This window comes from Scyliorhinus torazame, chromosome 7 (assembly GCF_047496885.1).
Source record: "Scyliorhinus torazame isolate Kashiwa2021f chromosome 7, sScyTor2.1, whole genome shotgun sequence".
Lineage (NCBI taxonomy): Eukaryota > Metazoa > Chordata > Chondrichthyes > Carcharhiniformes > Scyliorhinidae > Scyliorhinus > Scyliorhinus torazame.
The window spans coordinates 109,851,520-109,871,862 of NC_092713.1; the positions used below are offsets into that span (position 1 = coordinate 109,851,520).

Genomic DNA, 20,343 nt, shown 5'->3' on the forward strand with positions numbered 1-20,343 from the left:
GGAGGGGATTTTTGCAGCGTAGTAGCACAGGGGGGGTGGGGGGATGGCACTACCGAGCCTAAGTGAGTACTACTGGGCCGCCAATATTTCAATGGTGTGTAAGTGGATGGGAGAAGAGGAGGGATCGGCGTGGAAGAGATTGGAGAGGGCGTCCTGCAGTGGGACTAGCCTACAAGCTATGGTAACGGCGCCGCTGCCGTTCTCACCGAAGCAATACACCACAAGCCCGGTGGTGGTGGCTACATTGAAAATTTGGGGGCAGTGGAGACGGCATAGGGGAAAGACGGGAGCCTCGGTGCGGTCCCCGATAAGAAATAACCATAGGTTTGTTCCGGGGAGAATGGATGGAGGATTTGGAGCATGGCAAAGAGCAGGGGTAGCACAATTGAGAGATATGTTCGTAGATGGGACGTTTGCAAGTCTGGGAGCGCTGACGGAAAAATATGGGTTGCCCCAAGGGAATGCATTTCGGTATATGCAACTGAGGGCTTTTGCGAGGCAACAGGTGAGGGAATTCCTGCAGCTCCCGACGCAGGAGGTGCAGGATAGAGTGATCTCAGAGACATGGGTGGGGGATGGTAAGGTGTCGGACATATATAAGGAAATGAGGGACGAGGGGGAGATCATGGTAGATGAGCTGAAAGGGAAATGGGAAGAAGAGCTGTGGGAGGAGATTGAGGAGGGGCTGTGGGCTGATGCCCTACGTAGGGTAAACTCATCGTCCTCGTGTGCCAGGCTAAGCCTGATACAATTTAAGGTGTTACACAGGGCGCATATGACTGGAGCACGGCTCAGTAAATTTTTTGGGGTAGAGGATAGGTGTGCGAGATGCTCGAGAGGCCCAGCGAATCACACCCACATGTTCTGGTCATGCCCGGCACTACAGGGGTTTTGGGTGGGGGTGGCAAAGGTGCTTTCGAAGGTGGTGGGGGTCCAGGTCGAACCAAGCTGGGGGTTGGCTATATTTGGGGTTGCAGAAGAGCCGGGAGTGCAGGAGGCGAGAGAGGCTGATGTTTTGGCCTTTGCGTCCCTAGTAGCCCGGCGCAGGATATTGTTAATGTGGAAGGAAGCCAAACCCCCGGGTTTGGAGACCTGGATAAACGACATGGCAGGGTTTATAAAGTTAGAACGGATTAAGTTCGTATTAAGGGGTTCGGCTCAAGGGTTCACCAGGCGGTGGCAACCGTTCGTCGACTACCTCACAGAAAGATAGAGGGAATGGAAAAGAAGAAGACAACAGCAGCAACCCAGGGGGGAGGGGGGGAGGAATCGGATGGACTCTCAGGGATGTTATTGTATATGTATAGGCATTTGTTTTAGGCAATGTATATTGGACTGTTGGATTGTATCTTTGGAGAGTATTTATTCTTGACCAGGCAGTTGCCATTTAGTTTGGTTTTTGTTTCTGTTCATATATTATTTATTTATTTGTTTAAAACTGGCCACTGTTATTTATATTGCTTTATTGTTGTTTAAAAGAAACACTACGTACTGTTATGTTTGGCCAAAAAATCTTGAAGAAAATATATTTAAAAAAAAGAAAGTGCAGGCTTGACTGGGTCCATTGCAGATGTATCACAAATGATGAGCAGTCAATATGACTGGGAAAAACAGCAGAGTTGTAATAAAGATTCAGAAAGCAACTGCTCGGCACATTCTTTAGAATCACTCCTTTATTCACCATGAGGCTTTGGTTTCAAAAGGAAGTCCAACCGATCTTGAAAGGAATTGTGAAAGTCAAGAATTTCATTAAAGCAGCGCACTCAATACCAGGTTTTTGAGGCTCTGTTCCGAAATGAAGGCCAGCACGCACCTTTATTGTTCCACAAATCGGTACATTGGCTGTTTAGGTGTTGGGTGCTTGGCAGCATTTACGAACTGATGAATGAAATCCATGCTGTCCTTCTTGAGAAATCAGCCCCTTTGGCTGATTTGTTTGGTGATGAAAGTTGGATGTTAACTATTTCTTGTCTTGCAGGCATCTCTTCAATTCTAAATGATCAGAACCTCAAATTGCAAGGGGTTATTGCTTTCAGCACCATGAAGAAATAGATGCTTTCCAAAAGTTATTGGAAGTTTGGCAAGTGCGAGTACAAAACCAAAACGATTACATGTTTTCCACTGCTATGACACATCGAAGAAAACAGTGTTAGCAAGGGAACTGTCAATAGACCCACAAGTCTTATTCAGTCGCATCTGGCTGAGCTGATCAACAGTTTTTGTCACTACTTTCCAGAGAAGTTTCAGATTTTGAAAAGGAGATGCGTGAAAAATCCCTTTTGAGTTTGAGACCCCAGAGTCAGTTATTAATTTACAGCTGACTCCAAATGAGGCGACTGAGCTAATGCACCTGACCTGTAACAGCATATTAAAAACACGCCACAAGATTGTCAGTATTCTGGAGTAGCATCTCCTAGGAGTATCCAGTGCTGAGTAGAACAAGCATTTTGTTGTTATTGCTCTTCACAACGACCTACATGTGCGAGGTTGGATTTTCCGTTCTCATAAAGATGAAGACGGCATAAAAGAACTGGCTGAACTCTGCATCTGATATGCGCATTGCTCTCTCCTCCTGTGGTCCTGATGGAGTGAGAGCGTGAGGACCAAGCAAGCTCTCCTGTCACATTAAAGGTAAGCGAACGTGGTGTGGGTCACAAGGTCGGCTGGCATGGCTCGTGAAGGTTGACTGGCATGAGCCCTGAAGGTTGGTAAAAGTAGGCCCCAGGAAAAAAAGTTTGAAAAACACTGCTCAATATAAAAGATGAGAAAAGTTGATTGTGTAATTTAAAATTTCATTTGATCTATTTTGTACAGAGAGCTGATTGTTTAGCATTAAATTCCAACAGGTATATCTAAAGATGGATGAAACAGTTGTGTAGCAAGTACTATACATAATCATCTATCTTTCCCCCATATCCTAAAGCATACTTACAGCAACAAAACCCCATTGTGTCCTCCTGTGTGTAGGTATACAGATCAAAGTAGGGCAGGGACAGGTGTAACAGGACACCAGTCACAAATGTTGTCTGGAATGTGCAATTCGATCCAGTCAGTAGGGTGGTGGCAGGCAGATCAGCACTTAAACTCTGCAGAGATGGTTATCAACATAGAGAGGAACTACAGGCACAAAACCCCACAGTTAGCGTAGTGCTAATGCTCCCATGGTTCAGACAATGCACTGTGTTAAAAGTTCAGAAGGTGCATGGTGCAAGGATTCCCAGGCTTGGACAATGCATAGTGTTAAGAGCTTCCAGATGGTAACATTGGAAGTGATTAATATATGGTGCTAATGTTAATACACATGGCCACATAAATAACTGATCTTGTCTGTTGACTGGAACAGAGGTAGTTGTTTTTTTATTTTATTTTGTTGAAGAGGCAGTTGAATGAGGTTACACCATTGTGTGAAGGATTTACACCAAAAGTTACTGGTCAGTTTGGACAGACTCCTGCACTGAGAGAATGCCCCATGCAGACTTGAAATTTGGTTGAAAGTTGGGCAGAAACTCAAGCTGCCAGTTGGTGAACATTAAAATATCCTATCTTCTCTAAAATATACTTTGCTTTTACCAGGAGAACCCTGTTAAAGACAGTTACATCTGTCGTGAATTTGGATCAGTAATACTGAATCTTTCATGTAAAAGTCCCTTCACTTTAGATATTTTGGGTGAGATTTTCTGCTCATGCACACAGCTCACCCCCCGCGGTGGTATGGGGTGGATTAAATGGGAATTTCCATTGACAATGGTGGGACCAGAAGATCCTGCCAGCGGCCAATGCTGGGCTGCCTCTCGTCGCCGAGAAAGACGCCACGGGGAGGTCAAAGAATCTCACCCTTAGTTGTTACTTTACTTATCTTAACATCTCTAACTTATTAAATCAGTGCTGGTTGAAAATCTAAATGGGAAAAAAAATTAGCAACAATATTTATATATATATAGGAAAGAAACTTATTCACATGTTTTACTACAACTTGCTTTTTACTCCCTCACTGCCCAGTTGTGTTTATCTACATATGATGTTCAGGGATCAGATCAGGTATTTGGATAATCTCTTGCTGGGTTACTTGTGAACTGCATGAATGGAAATCCAAATTCAGGACAGCTTTCAATCTTTTCCAAAAGAAGCCCCGTTGAAACTCATTCTGAGGCCATTCCAAATAAGTGTTCCTGTTCATCAATTTCCTTAGTTTGCAAAATCGATCTGGGATGGAATTCTTTGGAATAGGTTCCAACAGGAGCAGGATAAGACTGTCCTTTTTGTCATCAAATACCTGTTGGTGGGCAAAGAAGAGTTCATAGTGGCACCATTCACTTTGCACAAAGTGCTTTGACAGGATGAATATGGTTTTGTAGCTTTTAGAGATACAGTCAATGATATTGTTGATTATTGACTTTCCAGGTTTGAAGTCTCTTTCATGGATACAGATGCGGCATGGCGGGTCACTATTTTCTAACTGTGCCAACAATACATCCTTCACCCACGACGAGTCATATTCACTGTATGAAATGAAAGCATTGTACTCAAATTTGTTTTCAACCAGACTGACGTCTACGGCTCTTTTAGCTTTCAGCCAGAGCCAGAGTGTGCGGATGTACCAGGTAACATTATACTTTATACACAGCATTATACACACAGCTACCAAAAGTACTACACATGCCAAAAGGACCCCAACAAATAAGGGAATTTTGCACTCAATAGGAGAAAATTTCAGGAATTGGATAGCTTGGCCTTTAAATTTTTGTGGACGGTCACATTGATACTGGTTTGGCCATTCAAGAATCGCTGTTTGTGCCTGTTGAACATAATTAAAGACTGTCTGAATTTCACAGAAGCATTCAAAAGGGTTATTGCTGAATTTGAGCTCAACTAGATCTAAGGACTGAGATGAATGCATGTTTAAGTTCTTAATTTTATTGTGGTCAATGTGCAAGATTTTGAGTGAGTGACCCACTGGAATCTCGGGAAATGATACTAGGATATTTGCTGTCAAAAACACTTCACGGAGATTTCTAAGCCTTTTGAGATTTGGAACCGTGGTGATCGAATTGTAACTCAAGTCTAGTGATTCCAGTGATACCGGCAAGCAGCCAAACACATTGCTTTCCAGATTATTGTGTGAAAAATTTATATGCGTCATAGTCTGAGGCCATGTGCAGGCAGGTCCCTTCTGTAGTCTAAGATCATTGTGACAGGCACGTATACTAGACAGGTTCTTCATTTTAGATAATAATGTACTAAATTTGTGTAATTTTGAAAATTTGTTCCTATCTACTAAGAGAGTTTTAAGATTGGGTAAAGGAGCAGTGCATTTTTCAGGAATAAAGCTGAATTCTTGAAGCAAATTAGTAGATACATCCAAATATGTTAAATAAATCATGCTTTGTGATACCTGACATGGAACATAAAACAAATTTCCCTCTAATATCATTAACTCTGTCAATTTTGCAAATATATCAAGAAAATATTCAAGTGAGTAAAAATGGTAGAAGTTTGGATTATCTACATTACTTATGTGGAGTTTGCGCAAGTTAATCTGATCAGATGGTACAGGTATTATTTTCCAATTGCCAATGCCATCCATTTTTATTGTGTGCAAAAGTAATTCTTCTATTTTTGAGCCGAGAACAGAGTTAAAAAAATGAGTGGTCAAAGAATCATCAATGGTAATGTTCTGCAAAACTAGAGTCAAGATATTTGACTTCTTTAAAGGGAAAAATACATTTATATTTCTTGCATTTTTAATTAAATCAGAATTTAGAATTTCCAGTGTAGTGGTCGTTGTTGGAATATCCTTGAAAATATTGATCAATAACTCTGCTTTCTGCCCAAACTGTAAATCAAGGGAAAGCTTTTCTACATTCTGCAAGGCATTAAGTGTCCCGGGTTCATATTCCTGCAAGAGTCCGGTAATTAAATAAACCTCCTTAAGTGGGATTCCACGAAGTGCAGATAATGAGCTGGACTTCAAAGAAGAAAGACGAGTGTTTCCAAAGCGTAGAGAATGCAGCTTTTGTAGTTTGTTGATCTCTGCTCCAAAGTCAGCTGTATCAAACATGTTGTTGGTGATATCAAGATGTGTTAGTGACAGGAGATGGTTAAATGGCAAGCCTGAAATATCACTCAAAAAATTATTTGAAAGATCAAGATATCTTAGTTCTGAATTTTTTGCAAATGATCCAGGTTCTATCACAGTGATGCGATTGAACTGAAGAAAAAGTGCTTTCAGCTTGATAAAGTTGTGGAAACTCTGCTGTTGAATTATTGTGATGTTGTTATGAGACAAGTCCAACATCTCCACATTTGGTTTCAGGTTGCAATGGGAAAATGGATATTCAATTCCTGAACAATTTACTAAAGAAGTATCCATCCTCTTTTGGGTTGCACAAAAAACAGTCATAAATAGAGTACTCGTCAATATAGCAACTGCCCCTCGGCGTGTCATCTTGGCCTTGATATCTGTGAAGTAAATTCTGTATCCAAGTAGCAACTTCTCCACTCACACATTGGCAATTTTCAAATGCACGCTGTTAAAAGATAAATATGAATTATGGAAATCTGACCTTGATCTCAAAGAAGATATCAGCGGCACAATATTCAGTGCAATCTTGGTTCCACTTAAAATAAAATCTAGACACCCGTCACCCAAACTACTATAGCTTCACCATAAATAAATCTTCTTGTTACAGAGCCTTAGGTTCTAGGTGGCTAGACAGATGGGAAGTTGCTGATGACAAAGTATTTTGGGTGGTCTTAGCCAAGATTTAAACATAGAAAGTTTACAGTACAGAAGGAGGCCATTGCCATCGTATCTGTTAGCTTTATCCCACTTTCCACCTCTTGATCCATAGCCATTTATGAGAATCGGGACTGGTTTAGCACAGTGGGCTAAGACAGATGGCTTGAAATGCAGAACAAGACCAGTAGCGTGGGTTCAATTCCCGTTCCAGCCTCCCCGAACAGGCGCCGGAAAGTGGCGACTAGAGGCGTTTCACAGTAACTTCATTTGAAGCCTACTTGTGACAATAAGTGATTATTATTATTTAGGTTACAGCACTTCAACTGCATACTAGTTCCTTTAGACGCAATAGGGTTTCTGCATCGATCATCCTTTCAGTAATTTAATTTCAATGCTGATTGCCCTCTGGGTGAAAAGGTTTATCCTCAATTCTCCTCTGATCTTTCTGCCAAGTACTTTAAAGCTATGCCCTTTGTTAATGACTCCTAAGGGAATTTAGCGCTCGATTTAGACCACTGAGGCCAACTCCGTTCCAAAGAAAACAATCCAACCTATCTAACCTTTTCAAGTGGCTAAACCTCACTAGTCCTGGTAACATTCTTATAAGTCTCGTCTCTACCATTTTGCTCTCTCTCATTATATATGATGACCAGTGTATACTCACTACAGCTCGGGCCTGATTAGCGTTTTCTACAGTTCTGTAACATTCTGTGTCTCGGCTGATAAAGATGAGTATTCCAATAAGCCTTCTTAATCACCTTATCTATCTGGCCTACTACTTTCCGGGACCTGTGCACCTGCAATCCAAGGACCCTCTGATCCACTACACTTATCAGGATCCCACCATTTATCTTGTACTCCTTTGCCTTCTCTTTCCTCACAAAATTAGCTTGTCAATTGCCACTTTTTAGCTCACCAGACCCAAACCAATTATATCTTCTGACAGTTTACATCTTTCATCCTTGCCATCAGCACAGTGACATTTTTTTATATTGGCAACAAACTTCTCAATCATGACTCCTCCATTTAATCTAAATCATTGATATATACCACAAAAATCGAGGGACCTAATACAGAACCCTCCAGAATCTGACTGGAAACCACCTTCAAGCCACAAAAATACCCATCAACCATTATTCTTTGTTTCCTGCCCCCGAGGCAATTTCAGATCCAATTTTTCACTTTCCCTTGGAAGTTAGGGACTTTTAACTTTTTGATCGGTTTTCTCTATGCGTCCTAAATTACATAAAACATGTCACCTACATCCTTGTTACTTTCTTTAAAAAATGCAATCATTTTAGTCAGTATTATGTATTACGTAGTACACCCCTGATGTTGGAATCTCATGTGACCTGCAGTGATTGCACGGGCTTTGGGTTCTCCTCTTGGACTTGTAGGAGTAACATCTCCTGAATAAACCTTGTTTTGAAGAAATCCAAGTGTGCGGCACCTCCATACATTTTCTCTTTGCGCCGACTTAAGAATGTAATGAGAGAAAACGGACATTGAGGTTGAGGTATTTAAAACTATTGACGAGAAAAGTAAAAAGAGTGAGTGAGAAGATTCTCGGGACAAGATTCAAATGTTGATCGAGGAAAAAGCCGCCACGCAAAGAGGTTTGAAAAAAAAACTAAGTACAACCATAATTAAGTCAGAAAACAAAGGGCGCGATTCTCTACTCCCACGCCGGTTGGGAGAATGCCTGGGCCGCCAAAATTCCCCGGGACGCTGGTCCGGCGCCCTCCCGCGATTCTTCCAAGCGGCGGGAACGGCCCAGTCGAGTTTCGCGAGCCACAGGCCGGGGAATCGCCGGAGACACCGAAAATGGCGATTCTCCGGCACCCCAGCTATTCTGAGGCCCGGATGGGCCGACCCGCCAGGCCAAAACGGCGGGTTCCCCCCGGTGCCGTCCACACCTGGTCGCTGCCGTCGTGAGCGGTGCGTGAATGCTGGGGGGGGGGCGGCCTGCGGGGGGGGGGGGGGGGGCAAGGGGGGATCCTGCACCGGGGGGGTACCTTAAATGTGGGGTGGCCCGCGATCGGTGCCCACTGATCGTCGGGCCGTCCTCTCTGAAGGAGGACCTCCTTCCTTCCGTGGCCCCGCAAGATCCGTCCACCATCTTCTTGCGGGGCGGACTTAGAGAGGACGGCAACCACGCATGCGCGGATGATGCCTGTTATGCGGCGCCGGCTGCATCATCTATGCGGCGCCGCCTTTACGCGGGCGACAAGGCCTGGCGCGTGTAGATGACGCGGCCCCGATCCTGGCCCATTGTCAGGGCCTGAATCGGTCGGGACCGGGGCCGTTTCGCGCTGTCGTGAACCTCAACGGCGTTCACGACGGCGCGGCCACTTCAGAGCGGGAGCGGAGAATCCCGCCCCTTGGTTTTAAAAAGTTCTTTATTGTTAGTAGTGGTAGACTTGAAATTGCACATGTGGCGAAGTGAAATGGGCTGCAGGAACAGGGATTCAAAAGTTTGTCCAATTCTGTACAAGCTACTACTGGAATAAAACAAACCACAGTCCAGGCAAAAAAAAATATTTTGCTTTGTGGACTAGGAGACCTCCTGCTTCATACATATATAACAAAAAAGAAAGGCAAGAAGGCTGAAGAAAGTTTAGGCCCTGGGAGGCATTGTCCGAAATGGTGGGCAATGGTGACACCATGGATACATTTTATCAAGACTGAGAGGCTTGGAACTTGTATGAAGAGAGATTTCAACATGATTTCATAGCTAATCCAATAACGGAGGACCTAAATGTTGCAACGTTTCTCAGTTTGGTAGGGTGTGAAACATTAATGCTACTGCAAAACTTAGCCCCTCCAGAAAGGCCAGGGGATACAATCTACAATGAATTGATAAAGATTCTAGAAGAGTATTTCTCACTTATAATTGTGGAAAGGTTTTGGTTCCACCACCATAGTCATGGCAACCGTACAAAGGTTAGAAAAACACTGCAAGTTTGGTGCAACACTGGACGATACCCTCAATGATAGGCTGGTATGTGGACTTTGCAACAAAGCTTTTCAGAGAAAGCTGCTTGCGGAAAGCGCCTCAACTCTTAAATCAGCAGTAGAAATTGCCACATCTCTGGAACAATAACAAAAAGGCTTCACAGATAGGAGCTGGAGTGAAGATCCACACGATGGAGACCACCAAGAACAAGCCTACAAGAGTACAACCATAACATCAATTTGCACAGCAGAGGAATACTGGAGAAGCGAAATAGGTACAAGGACTGTGGCAAAAAAGACCATCGGCGGGATTCTCTGGCCCCCCACCGGGTCGGAGAATCGCCGGGGGTGGGGGGGGCGTGAATCCCAGCCCCGCTGGCCGCCGAAATCTCCGGCACCGAAAATTTGTCAGGGGTGCGCTGGTCGGTGGGCCCCACCTAGCGATTCTCCGGCCTACGGCGGGCCGAAGTCCCGCTGCTGTCATGCCAGTCCCGCCGACGTGAATCAAACCACCTACCTTACCGGCGGGACTGGCGGCGCGGGCGGGCTCCGGGGTCCTGGGGGGGACGCGGGGCGATCTGGGCCCGGGGGGTGCCCCCACAGTTGCCTGGCCCATGATTGGGGCCAACTGATCCGCGAGCGGGCCTGTGCCATGGGGGCACTCTTTTCCTTCCGCGATGGCCGATGTGGAAGTGACCCCCCCCGTGCATGCGCGGGGATGACGTCAGAAGCCGCTGACGCTCCCGCGCATGCGTGGACTTCCGCCGACTGGCGGAGTCCCTTCGGCCCCAGTTGGCGTCGCGCCAAAGGCCTTTCCTGCCGGCCGGCGGCGCGCCAACCACTCCTGCGCGGGCCTAGCTTCTCAAGGTGAGGGCTTGGCCCCTAAAGGTGCGGAGAAATCCGCACCTTTGGGGCGGCCTGACGCCGGAGTGGTTCACGCCACTCCATCCCGCCGGGACCCCCCGCCCCGCCGGGTCGGGGAGAATCCCGGCCCATATTGACAAAGCATGATGGACATGGCAAACTTCACCGAAGATGTGTAAGAAAAGGAAAACACCTTTTCACTTGTCAAGTCTACAAGTTGACAGACAAAGATCAAGGCCCCTTAGGAGATGATGTACCCAATTAACTTCCAGAGCTGAACCAAGACATCTTGTTGGAATGGGGTGATCAACAACTTTTCTTGATATTCCCAAAACTTGATGGCAACCAAGTCAAAATGGAAGTGGGGGCTGTATCATTGATACCTGAGACAATGTATAACCAAAAGTTAAAGCATCTGCCATGGAAAGTGTCAAATGATATTCTACGGACGTACATAGAAGAGGTTGTACCACGAAAAGGATACATTATGGTAAAAGTGGATGTATATAGACAAACAGCAGCGTTGCCTCTCTCTTGTCTGGTAAACTTAACTGCTTTATTCAGTAGAGTATGGTTGGGAAAACTCAACTGGGGAGCAGTGAAACCCTGGTTTATTCAAAGAATGATGTACAGCAACATCTGGAAAAGTATAAAAAGGGGCTTGAAGACTCACTAGGCTCAATGACAGGAGTCGACATCCAAGTCAAAATTAAGCCAAACAGTATGTCAAAATGTCTCAAAGCCAGAACTGTACCATGCGCAATCAGACCATAAGTCAAAGAAGAACTTGAAAGACTAGTCCAACCAGGAGTCTTTGAATCAGTTACTACAAGTGATTGGGCTAAAATAACAACCATGACTCACTATCATGACACACAAAGGTTTGTTTCACTACAGGAGACTTTCATTTAGGATAACATCTGCACCTGCTCTATTTCAGAGGTCCATGAATCAAATTCCGAGTGGGCTAAATGGCGTGCAATGTTATCTTGATAACATCCTCATCTGGCTCAAGTGAACAGCACTTGAAGAATTTGGAAATGACACTGGAACGTCTATAAAATCTCCATAATCTCGGAGTTAAAAAGGAAAACTGACTTTTTCAAACATCTTGAACAACTGGGGTCACATCATTGATAAAGCTGACTTGTTATAAGGAACGGAAAAAGATGATCTTAGAAGCACCACATCCTCAAAATATTGATGCAACTGAGTTTGTTTCCGGGAATAATATGCTATTATAATTAGCAACGCTATTGGTGCAATTACATAATGTGCCAAACTGGTATGGCACTGGACAAAAGAATGCAGAAGTGCATATGAAGAGGTAAAAGAAGCCTGAAGGAAGTTAGAGCTTTCGGTCGACTACAATCCCAAGCTTAGCCTCCAGCTTGCTTGTGACACATCACCTTATTGTGCTGACGCAGTTGTCTTGCACATAATGCCCCAGAAGAGGAACTACTGATAGCATTCACTTCATGAATTCTTACGAGTGTAGATGCAAATTATGCTCAGTTGTAAAAAGATTTGGTGAGAATTATATTCGGGGTAAGAAGGTTTAATCACCACCTTTATGGAAGCGATTTTTCGCTCTTGACAGATCGCTGACCCTCGACGAAAATCTTCGGTCCATAAAGATATTTCTTCTTTAGCAGCTAGTAGGTTATAGAGATGGTCTTTGATGTTATCGAATATACAATATTCAATATCTTAAATCTGAGCAACATATGAATGCTTTTCAAGATTGCCATAAAAATCACGAACCTGAAGACAATTTTGTCAACATCCTATATTTCTCACACCTGTGACTTCATCTCAAGCACAGAGATACACAAGAACCGATGCCGTGGTGGGGAAGGTTATAGAAATGGTCCTATAAGGAACGATGACAGACATACAGCGTAAAAATCCAGATCTCAAGCTCTACATCATAAGAAGACTTGAGTTGACAGTCCAGAGTCTAGTTTTACAATGGGGAATCGGAGTGATTATTCCTTCATGCTTGCATAATAGAATTCTTGACCAACGACATGAGGGACATCCTATTGTGGTGAGGATGAAAGAACTGGCATGCAGTTATTTTTGATGGCCTGGTTTAGATGCTCAAATCAAAGAGAAAGTAGGGCAATGTCAATCCTGTGCAAAACTAAGTAACACTCCATTGCTGCAACCCTTACATATGTAGGAATGGCTGACACAGGTCATGGCAGAGAATACACATAGACTACACTGGTTCAATTGAGGGACACATGTTCCTAGTAATTGTAGATGCACATTCTAAATGGCCAGAAGTAGTAATTATGAAATCCACAACAGCAGACCATCTATTGAGAGGTTGGATGAAATATTTGAGACCAGAGCAGGTCGTAAGTGACAATGGAACACCATTCACTTCCAAGGTGTTCAAAGGCTACTTAAAAGGAAATGGTATACAGCACATAAAGTCGGCTCCATACTTGCAAATAATGGACTGGTCGAGTGATTTGTACAATCACTGAAATACTCAATAAAGGCATCAAAGGACCAAGGTACATTGGCAAGACGAGTCAATAAATTCTTCACGTCATACCGAAACACCACACACACGGAGACAAGAATTCACCAGCAATGCTGCTATTCAAAAGAAAGCAAAGAACAAAGTTTGACCTTATGATACCATCTGATACTTTAGAAATTGTCAAGTAACGACAACAAGCAGAGGTTCCTAGGAGGGAACAAAACTCTAAAAAGAGAATATTTACTCAAGGAGAGCGAGTACTAGCAAGAAGCTATACGATTAATGGGAAATGACTACCTGGTGTTATCCTAACAAAATCAGATCCAACATCATACACCGTACAGACAGATCTTACTGACCAACTTCACAAAGTGAAATCACTGAAACTTCTCAAGAAGTATTTCCATCGGAAAATCTAAGCAGTGATACTTCTGAACAGAGACCGGACAGAGCGACAAATTCAGATTCTGTTTCTGAAGAATCGTCAACACCAATGGAGATGGACACTAAAGTAACTTCACAGGAAGTATTCCCCAAAGAAGAAAAAGACACTTCAAAGCTCTTGAGTAGCAAGATTCCAGAATGAGCGTCCAACATTGTGTACAGTCACAAAGATGTACAGGTTAGGTGGATTGGCCATGATAAATTGCCCCTTAGTGTCCAAAAGATGTGCAGGTTAGGTGGGGTTAGGGGGTTTTGCAGATAGAGTGGGGAAGTGGGCCTAAGTAGGCTGCTCTTTCAGAGGGTCAGTGCAGACTCGAAAGGCCGGATGGCCTCTTTCTGCACTGTAGGGATACTATGGAACCTAAAACAAATAGATGTCTATCTGAGAGACTGTCTTATTAAATTGCTTATATGTAAAATCAAAATGGTGCAATGCATTATATCTAATGTTTAATTTGTCTGTTGTTTAAATGTTAATAAAGTCTGTTGTTTGGTCTAAAGAAGCAAAGGGGTATTGTGTATTTAGGTAGTACATCTCTGCTGGTGGAATGCCATTTGATCTATGGTGACATCAGCAGAGTGTTTGCGTGGGCTTTGAGTTCTTCTCTTTGACTTGTATGAGCAACATCTCCTGAAGAAACTTTGCATCGTGTTCTGAAGACATCCAAGTATGAGGCACCTCCATTACTTTTCTCTTTGCAATGACTTAGGAACATAACAGTCAGACACAACCTTCTGTTTAAAAAATCCATGCTGACTGTCCTTGATCAATACATGCCTTTCTCAAAGATTAATAATGCGCCTCAGATATTTGTCCAATAATTGTACCACCACCAAGGTAAGGAACATGGCCTGCAATTTCTCCATTGTCCTTCCTCCATTTTTAAACAGTGGTACAACATTACCAGCCTTGCAACCCTCTGGTACCACAGCTGTAGCCAGACAGGATTGGAAAATGGTGGTTAGAGCCCCTACCACCCCCCCACCACGACTGCCCCACATTATTTCCTTCTATTAGTAGCCTGGGATACATTTCAGCTGGGCTTGGCAAGTTATCTACTCGCAATATGTTTATCCCATCCAATATTTCCCACTCCTTCCTCTTAACTATGTCTGCAACACCGCACCCTCTTCGGAAAGTGGACTTTTAAGTGTGGTGTGCTGCTTCTGACGGTGTAAACCCAACTGTGCACCACTTCCACTCTCTCCCACACAGACCTAATTAAAAGCCTATGTGCTGGTGGTGTGGATGGGAAAAGGAAGAGAAGCTTCGCATTGGTCAAACCTGACATCAGCAGACAATGCTGCTGCTTCTGGCAGGCTGTAAAAGGGCCTCCTCAGGGCAGCACGGCGGCGCAGTGAGTAATACTGCAGCCTCACGGCGCCGAGGTCCCAGGTTCGATCCCGGCTCTGGGAAAGGGTCTGTGTGGAGTTTCGCCCCCACAACCCAAAAGATGTGCAGGGTAGGTGGATTGGCCACGCTAAATTGCCCCTTAATTGTAAAAATGAATTGGGTACTCTAAATTTATATTAAAAAAAAAAAAAAGGGCCTCCTGGAGAAAAAGAAAGGCTCTGCGTCACAGCCACAACTATGCTGCCAAATGCCAGTGCCCGTCTTCTATGAATCCTTCCCTGGATGGCTGCAACCTGACCAGTCTGCCCTGCTGGTGCTGCCTGCTGCTGCTGTTGTTGTACAGCCTTTGTTGTTGACTGGCAGGAGCCGTCCTTTGTTGCATCCTCTCCTCCTGCTTCCGAGGTTGCGGGAGGTCTCATAGGTTTATGAGACCCTTTGGTATTCTAGCAACTGAACTAGGTTAATGCAGACAGACAATTTTATGAGATCATATGTGTCCCTGGATTTCATCCATAGAATGAATGAGTAGGGAGTTTTTCAACATCTTCCATTGTCCACAACCAAAACTCTCACACTGGGCTCTCCCACTTTCATCTCCAAACCTGGCACCATACGTGCTTCTGGAGACGTAGTGAGGATGGTCATGTGAGGTTTGTGATGAAACCTGTTACCCTCACTGCTCCTCCTATCACCTTCATGCTTGCCCCACCGATCCCCTCTCAACGCAATCAGGACAATAGTCATTTCCCTCTTCCACTTCTTGGTACGATCGACTGCACAGACTTTCCTTGAATGCTTCTTCCACTCCTCCATGCCCCCTACTGTAAACACCACCCTCACCACTTGCTAGTCCCAAGCTTACATGCAAACTCCATCCTCCCGCTCCACTCCCTTGTTGCGCAGAGTTCAGCAGAGAAAACCAATGACTTCAGACACAATGGCACAAATCCGACTAATTGCACATCGCCTTTAAACTAACAGGAACCAGGTGCCAAGAGATTCTCCTGCACTGCTGACTTTATCTTGAAGATTGTACGTCATTACACAAAGTTTCACACTAATGAATATTCATGGAAGGTAAATGTATTAGAAGTACAAACATGCCACAGGAGAGCCAAATATGTCACAAACATGACATCTTTCCATCTCAATCCACTGTTGGTAATTCTGGCTCCTGGCTAATTTGGTCACCCCGGACACCGCGCTTCCTGCTCTTGCAGGCTCCATAAAATTTCCCACTGAGCATTCATTAAGAACCACGGTTACGCGCCTGTCTCCATCAGAGGTTTCCTTCTTGGAATCATAGAATTTATAGAGCAGAAGGTGGCGATTTGGCCCATCAAGTCTGCACCAGCCCTCGGAAAGAGCACCCTACTTAAGGCCACAACTCCACCCTATCCGCATAGCCCAACCTAACCTTTTGGACACTAAGAGGCACTTTGGCATGGCAAATCCACCTAACCTGCACATTTTTGGTCCAAGAGAGACTCTACTCTTTCCTTAGTTATCCTCCTCCTCTTTATGTATTAACACAATATCCTTGATTTTATTTGCCAATATTTTTCATGTCCTCTCTTTGCTTTCTCAATTTCCTTTTTAATTTCACCCATGCATTTTCCATACCCTTCTAGGTTTTGTGCAGTGCTGAGCTCTCAGGAGCTGACATAAGCTTCCTTTTTTTGCCTGACAAATATATCATGTAAGTGAGATTTTAGTTAACATTTACCAAATTATTTTCAGCAAATTAAATGCAAATACACAGAACAAATAAATTGATCTCATGATTTGTGTACTTGCCTGGAGAACTCTACTTCAGAATGAATAGTATCTCATTCTTGACGGTGAAACTTCAAAACCTATTAGTATAAAAACATAAAAGTCAATTCACATGATGCCTGACTGCAAGGATGAGGCTCCACAACTTATATGGTCTTACCAGGCAGACAAGCAAATTAGTGCCTTGAATCTGATTGCTAAGTTTACACAAGGGCCATCTGTCCAATTATTTTTCAATGTAAATCCAGGAAACTTGTGAACATCACTCCCTTGAATGTGGACGGAGCTGCTATTAACTTTACAGTTTTGGTGGGCGGCCCTGGGAATGCAGTGAGACTGATGCTATCATTTCATTCCGACTTATGCCATAACTCCCTGTCCTTTGCACTGGAAATGGAACCCAATGTTGTAGACGTACAATTAAAATGGTGCAAATTTGCAGGAAATTCTGAGCCATTGACTTTAAGGATTTAAATATAAATCCCACTTTCTATTTAGGGAAGCGCAGCCAGTGTGGGATGGGTTTGTACCTTTAGTGTTGACTTGGTTTTCTTTTACTGCTGCCGCTCAGTGTTTTGTACTTCTGCAGGAATTATACTTGACCTACTACTCTCCCTTTGTTATTCTCTTTGCCTCACGAGTATCTTTAGTTCCAAACATTTTGCCTCCCGCTGGCTCGCGTCAAGGTGTCACTTCAGCTATTTATTCAACTCCTGTTTTCCCACTTAGGCTCTTGGAACTGTCCTGGAGCGTTACATTTGTAAAGTTGCTTTTCTGAACGTTACCTTTCTGAGCTTCCACTTCACTTCCAAGTCCAGTCCTTCAAAATTGGGACACAATTTTGTCCAATCGTGGTGACTTTTCCATTTCCGCACCCATCATGTCTGGGTCAATCTATTACCATTTATTGTAACACGCGGGACTATTTCAAATTGATCTCACTGCGAACTTTTTCCAGCCATTAAAGCTAATTTCGCGCGAGTGGCTGACTTAAAGTTACTTTGTCGTTAACCCGAAAGAGAGGGAGAGATAAAGCGCACAGGCTGCCAGAGAAGGGGCCCCGCGATGGCGGTAGCAGTGCCGTCCCTTCAAAACACAAATGAACCTGTGTGTGTCACACAGATGAACCTGTGTGTCCTGTTCCTCGCGCGAAGTCCGAAAACAAGGGGCGGATCTTCCGGAAGATGTGCGAAATCGAGAGGACCTGCCTTGTGTGTGGATTGCAAAAGTCACACAACTTGCAAAAAACAAACTAAACCCTTTCATCTGCTTTCCTTGCAATATTTAGAGGTCAGTTTGAGCATACGGAAACATGGTTTAACAACTGTTATTTTTGCAGAGGAGTTTTAAGTGTTGGTTTGATACACTGCAATACGCCACTATGGGGAAGCGAGTTCCCCAAATTCACTACCCTCTGCGAGAAGCAGTTCCTCCTCCTGAGAAACTACTTTCCTCAGCACATTTCAGGTCTTGGGCGGGATTCTCCCCGACCCGGCGGGACGGAAAGGTCCCGGCGGGATGGAGTGGCGGGAACCACTCCGGCGTCTGGCCGCCCCAAAGGTGTGGATTTCTCCGCACCTTTAGGGGCCTTGAGGGGCTAGGCCCGTGCCGGAGTTGTTTCCGCTCCACCGGCTGGCGTGGAAGGCCTTTGGTGCCACGTCAGCCGGGGTCGAAAGGGCTCTGCCGGCCGGCATGCGCGGGAGTATCAGCGGCTACTGACGTCATCCCCGCGCATGCGCGGGGGGGGGGTGGGTGTCTCTTCCGCGTCGGCCATGGTGAAGGCTGTGGCCGAGGCGGAAGGAAAAGAGTGCCCCCACGGCACAGGCCCGCCCGCCGTTCGATGGGCCCCGATCGCGGGCCAGGCCACCTTGGGGGCACCCCCGGGGCCAGATCACCCCGTGCCCCCCACAGGGCCCGGAGCCCGCCCGTGCCATCAGGTCCCGCCGGTAAGAGAAGTGGTTTGATTCTCGCCGGCGGGACAGGCATTCCAGCAGCGGAACTTCGGCCCATCGTGGGCCAGAGAATCGCCGGGGGGTGGGTGGGGGGTGGGGGGGGGTGGGTGGGGGGGTGCCCACCGACCGGCGCAGTGCAGTTCCCACCCCCGCCGAATATCTGGTGCCGGAGAATTCGGCAACCGGTGGGGGCGGGATTCACGCCAGCTCCCGCCGATTCTCCGACCCGGCGGAGGGTCAGAGAATCCCACCCCTTAACTTGCTGGGCAAAAGGAAATTTCATTTCCTGATTTTGGTTCCCTTGCCAACTCTCTTCAATCCGTTGAATGTCTTTTTTTTTATAAACAGTGCTAACAAGCAGTACTTGCTGAGCAATAACCTGCTCACTGACACTCAATTTGGGTTTTGCCAGGTTCACTCAGCTCCCATTTGGGTGGAAATCAGGAATAGTAAGGCGAAAAAGTCACTGATAGGAGTAGTCTATAGGCCACCAAATAGTAACATTATGGTGGGGCAGGCAATAAACAAAGAAATAACTGATGCGTGTAGAAATGGTACAGCGGTTATCATGGGGGATTTTAATCCACATGTCGATTGGTTAAACCAGGTCGGTCAAGGCAGCCTTGAGGAGGAGTTTATAGAATGTACCCGCGATAGTTTCCTAGAACAGTATGTAATGGAACCTACGAGGGAACAAGTGGTCCTAGATCTGGTCCTGTGTAATGAGACAGGATTGATTCATGATCTCATAGTTAGGGATCCTCTCGGAAGGAGCGATCACAATATGGTGGAATTTAAAATACAGATGGAGGGTGAGAAGGTAAAATCAAACACTAGTGTTTTGTGCTTAAACAAAGGAGATTACAATGGGATGAGAGAAGAACTAGCTAAGGTAGACTGGGAGCAAAGACTTTATGGTGAAACAGTTGAGGAACAGTGGAGACCCTTCCAAGTGATTTTTTACAGTGCTCAGCAAAGGTTTATACCAACAAAAAGGAAGGACGGTAGAAGGAGGGAAAATCGACCGTGGATATCTAAGGAAAGAAGGGAGAGTATCAAATTGAAGGAAAAAGCATACAAAGTAGCAAAGATTAGTGGGAGACTAGAGGACTGGGAAATCTTTAGGGGGCAACAGAAAGCTATTAAAAAAGCTATAAAGAAGAGTAAGATAGATTATGAGAGTAAACTTGCTCAGAATATAAAAACAGATAGTAAAAGTTTCTACAAATATATAAAACAAAAAAGAGTGGCTAAGGTAAATATTGGTCCTTTAGAGGATGAGAAGGGAGATTTAATAATGGGAGATGAGGAAATGGCTGAGGAACTGAACAGGTTTTTTGGGGTCGGTCTTCACAGTGGAAGACACAAATAACATGCCAGTGACTGATGGAAATTAAGCTATGACAGGTGAGGACCTTGAGAGGATTGTTATCACTAAGGAGGTAGTGATGGGCAAGCTAATGGGGCTAAAGGTAGACATGTCTCCTGGCCGTGATGGAATGCATCCCAGAGTGCTAAAAGAGATGGCATGGGAAATTGCAAATGCACTAGTGATAATTTACCAAAGTTCACTAGTCTCTGGGGTGGTCCCGGCGGATTGCAAATTAGCAAACGTGACACCACTGTTTAAAAAAGGAGACACCACTGTTTAAGAAAGCGTGTAATTATAGGCCAGTGAGCTTAACTTCGGTAGTAGGGAAGATGCTGGAATCTATCATCAAGGAAGAAATAGCGAGGCATCTGGATGGAAATTGTCAAATTG

General features: G+C 44.8%; 1 protein-coding gene across 1 annotated transcript; it reads right to left on the minus strand.

Annotated features, from left to right (window-relative positions):
- Positions 1-1,655: 1,655 nt before the first annotated feature.
- Positions 1,656-17,758, minus strand: LOC140426451 (toll-like receptor 2). The gene is made up of 3 exons (XM_072511249.1): positions 17,415-17,758; positions 16,651-16,709; positions 1,656-6,527 (listed from the first exon to the last, which is right to left on the minus strand). Exon 3 carries the CDS (start codon positions 6,443-6,445, stop codon positions 4,010-4,012), a length of 2,436 nt encoding a protein of 811 aa, XP_072367350.1. The 5' UTR covers positions 6,446-6,527; positions 16,651-16,709; positions 17,415-17,758; the 3' UTR covers positions 1,656-4,009.
- Positions 17,759-20,343: the final 2,585 nt, after the last annotated feature.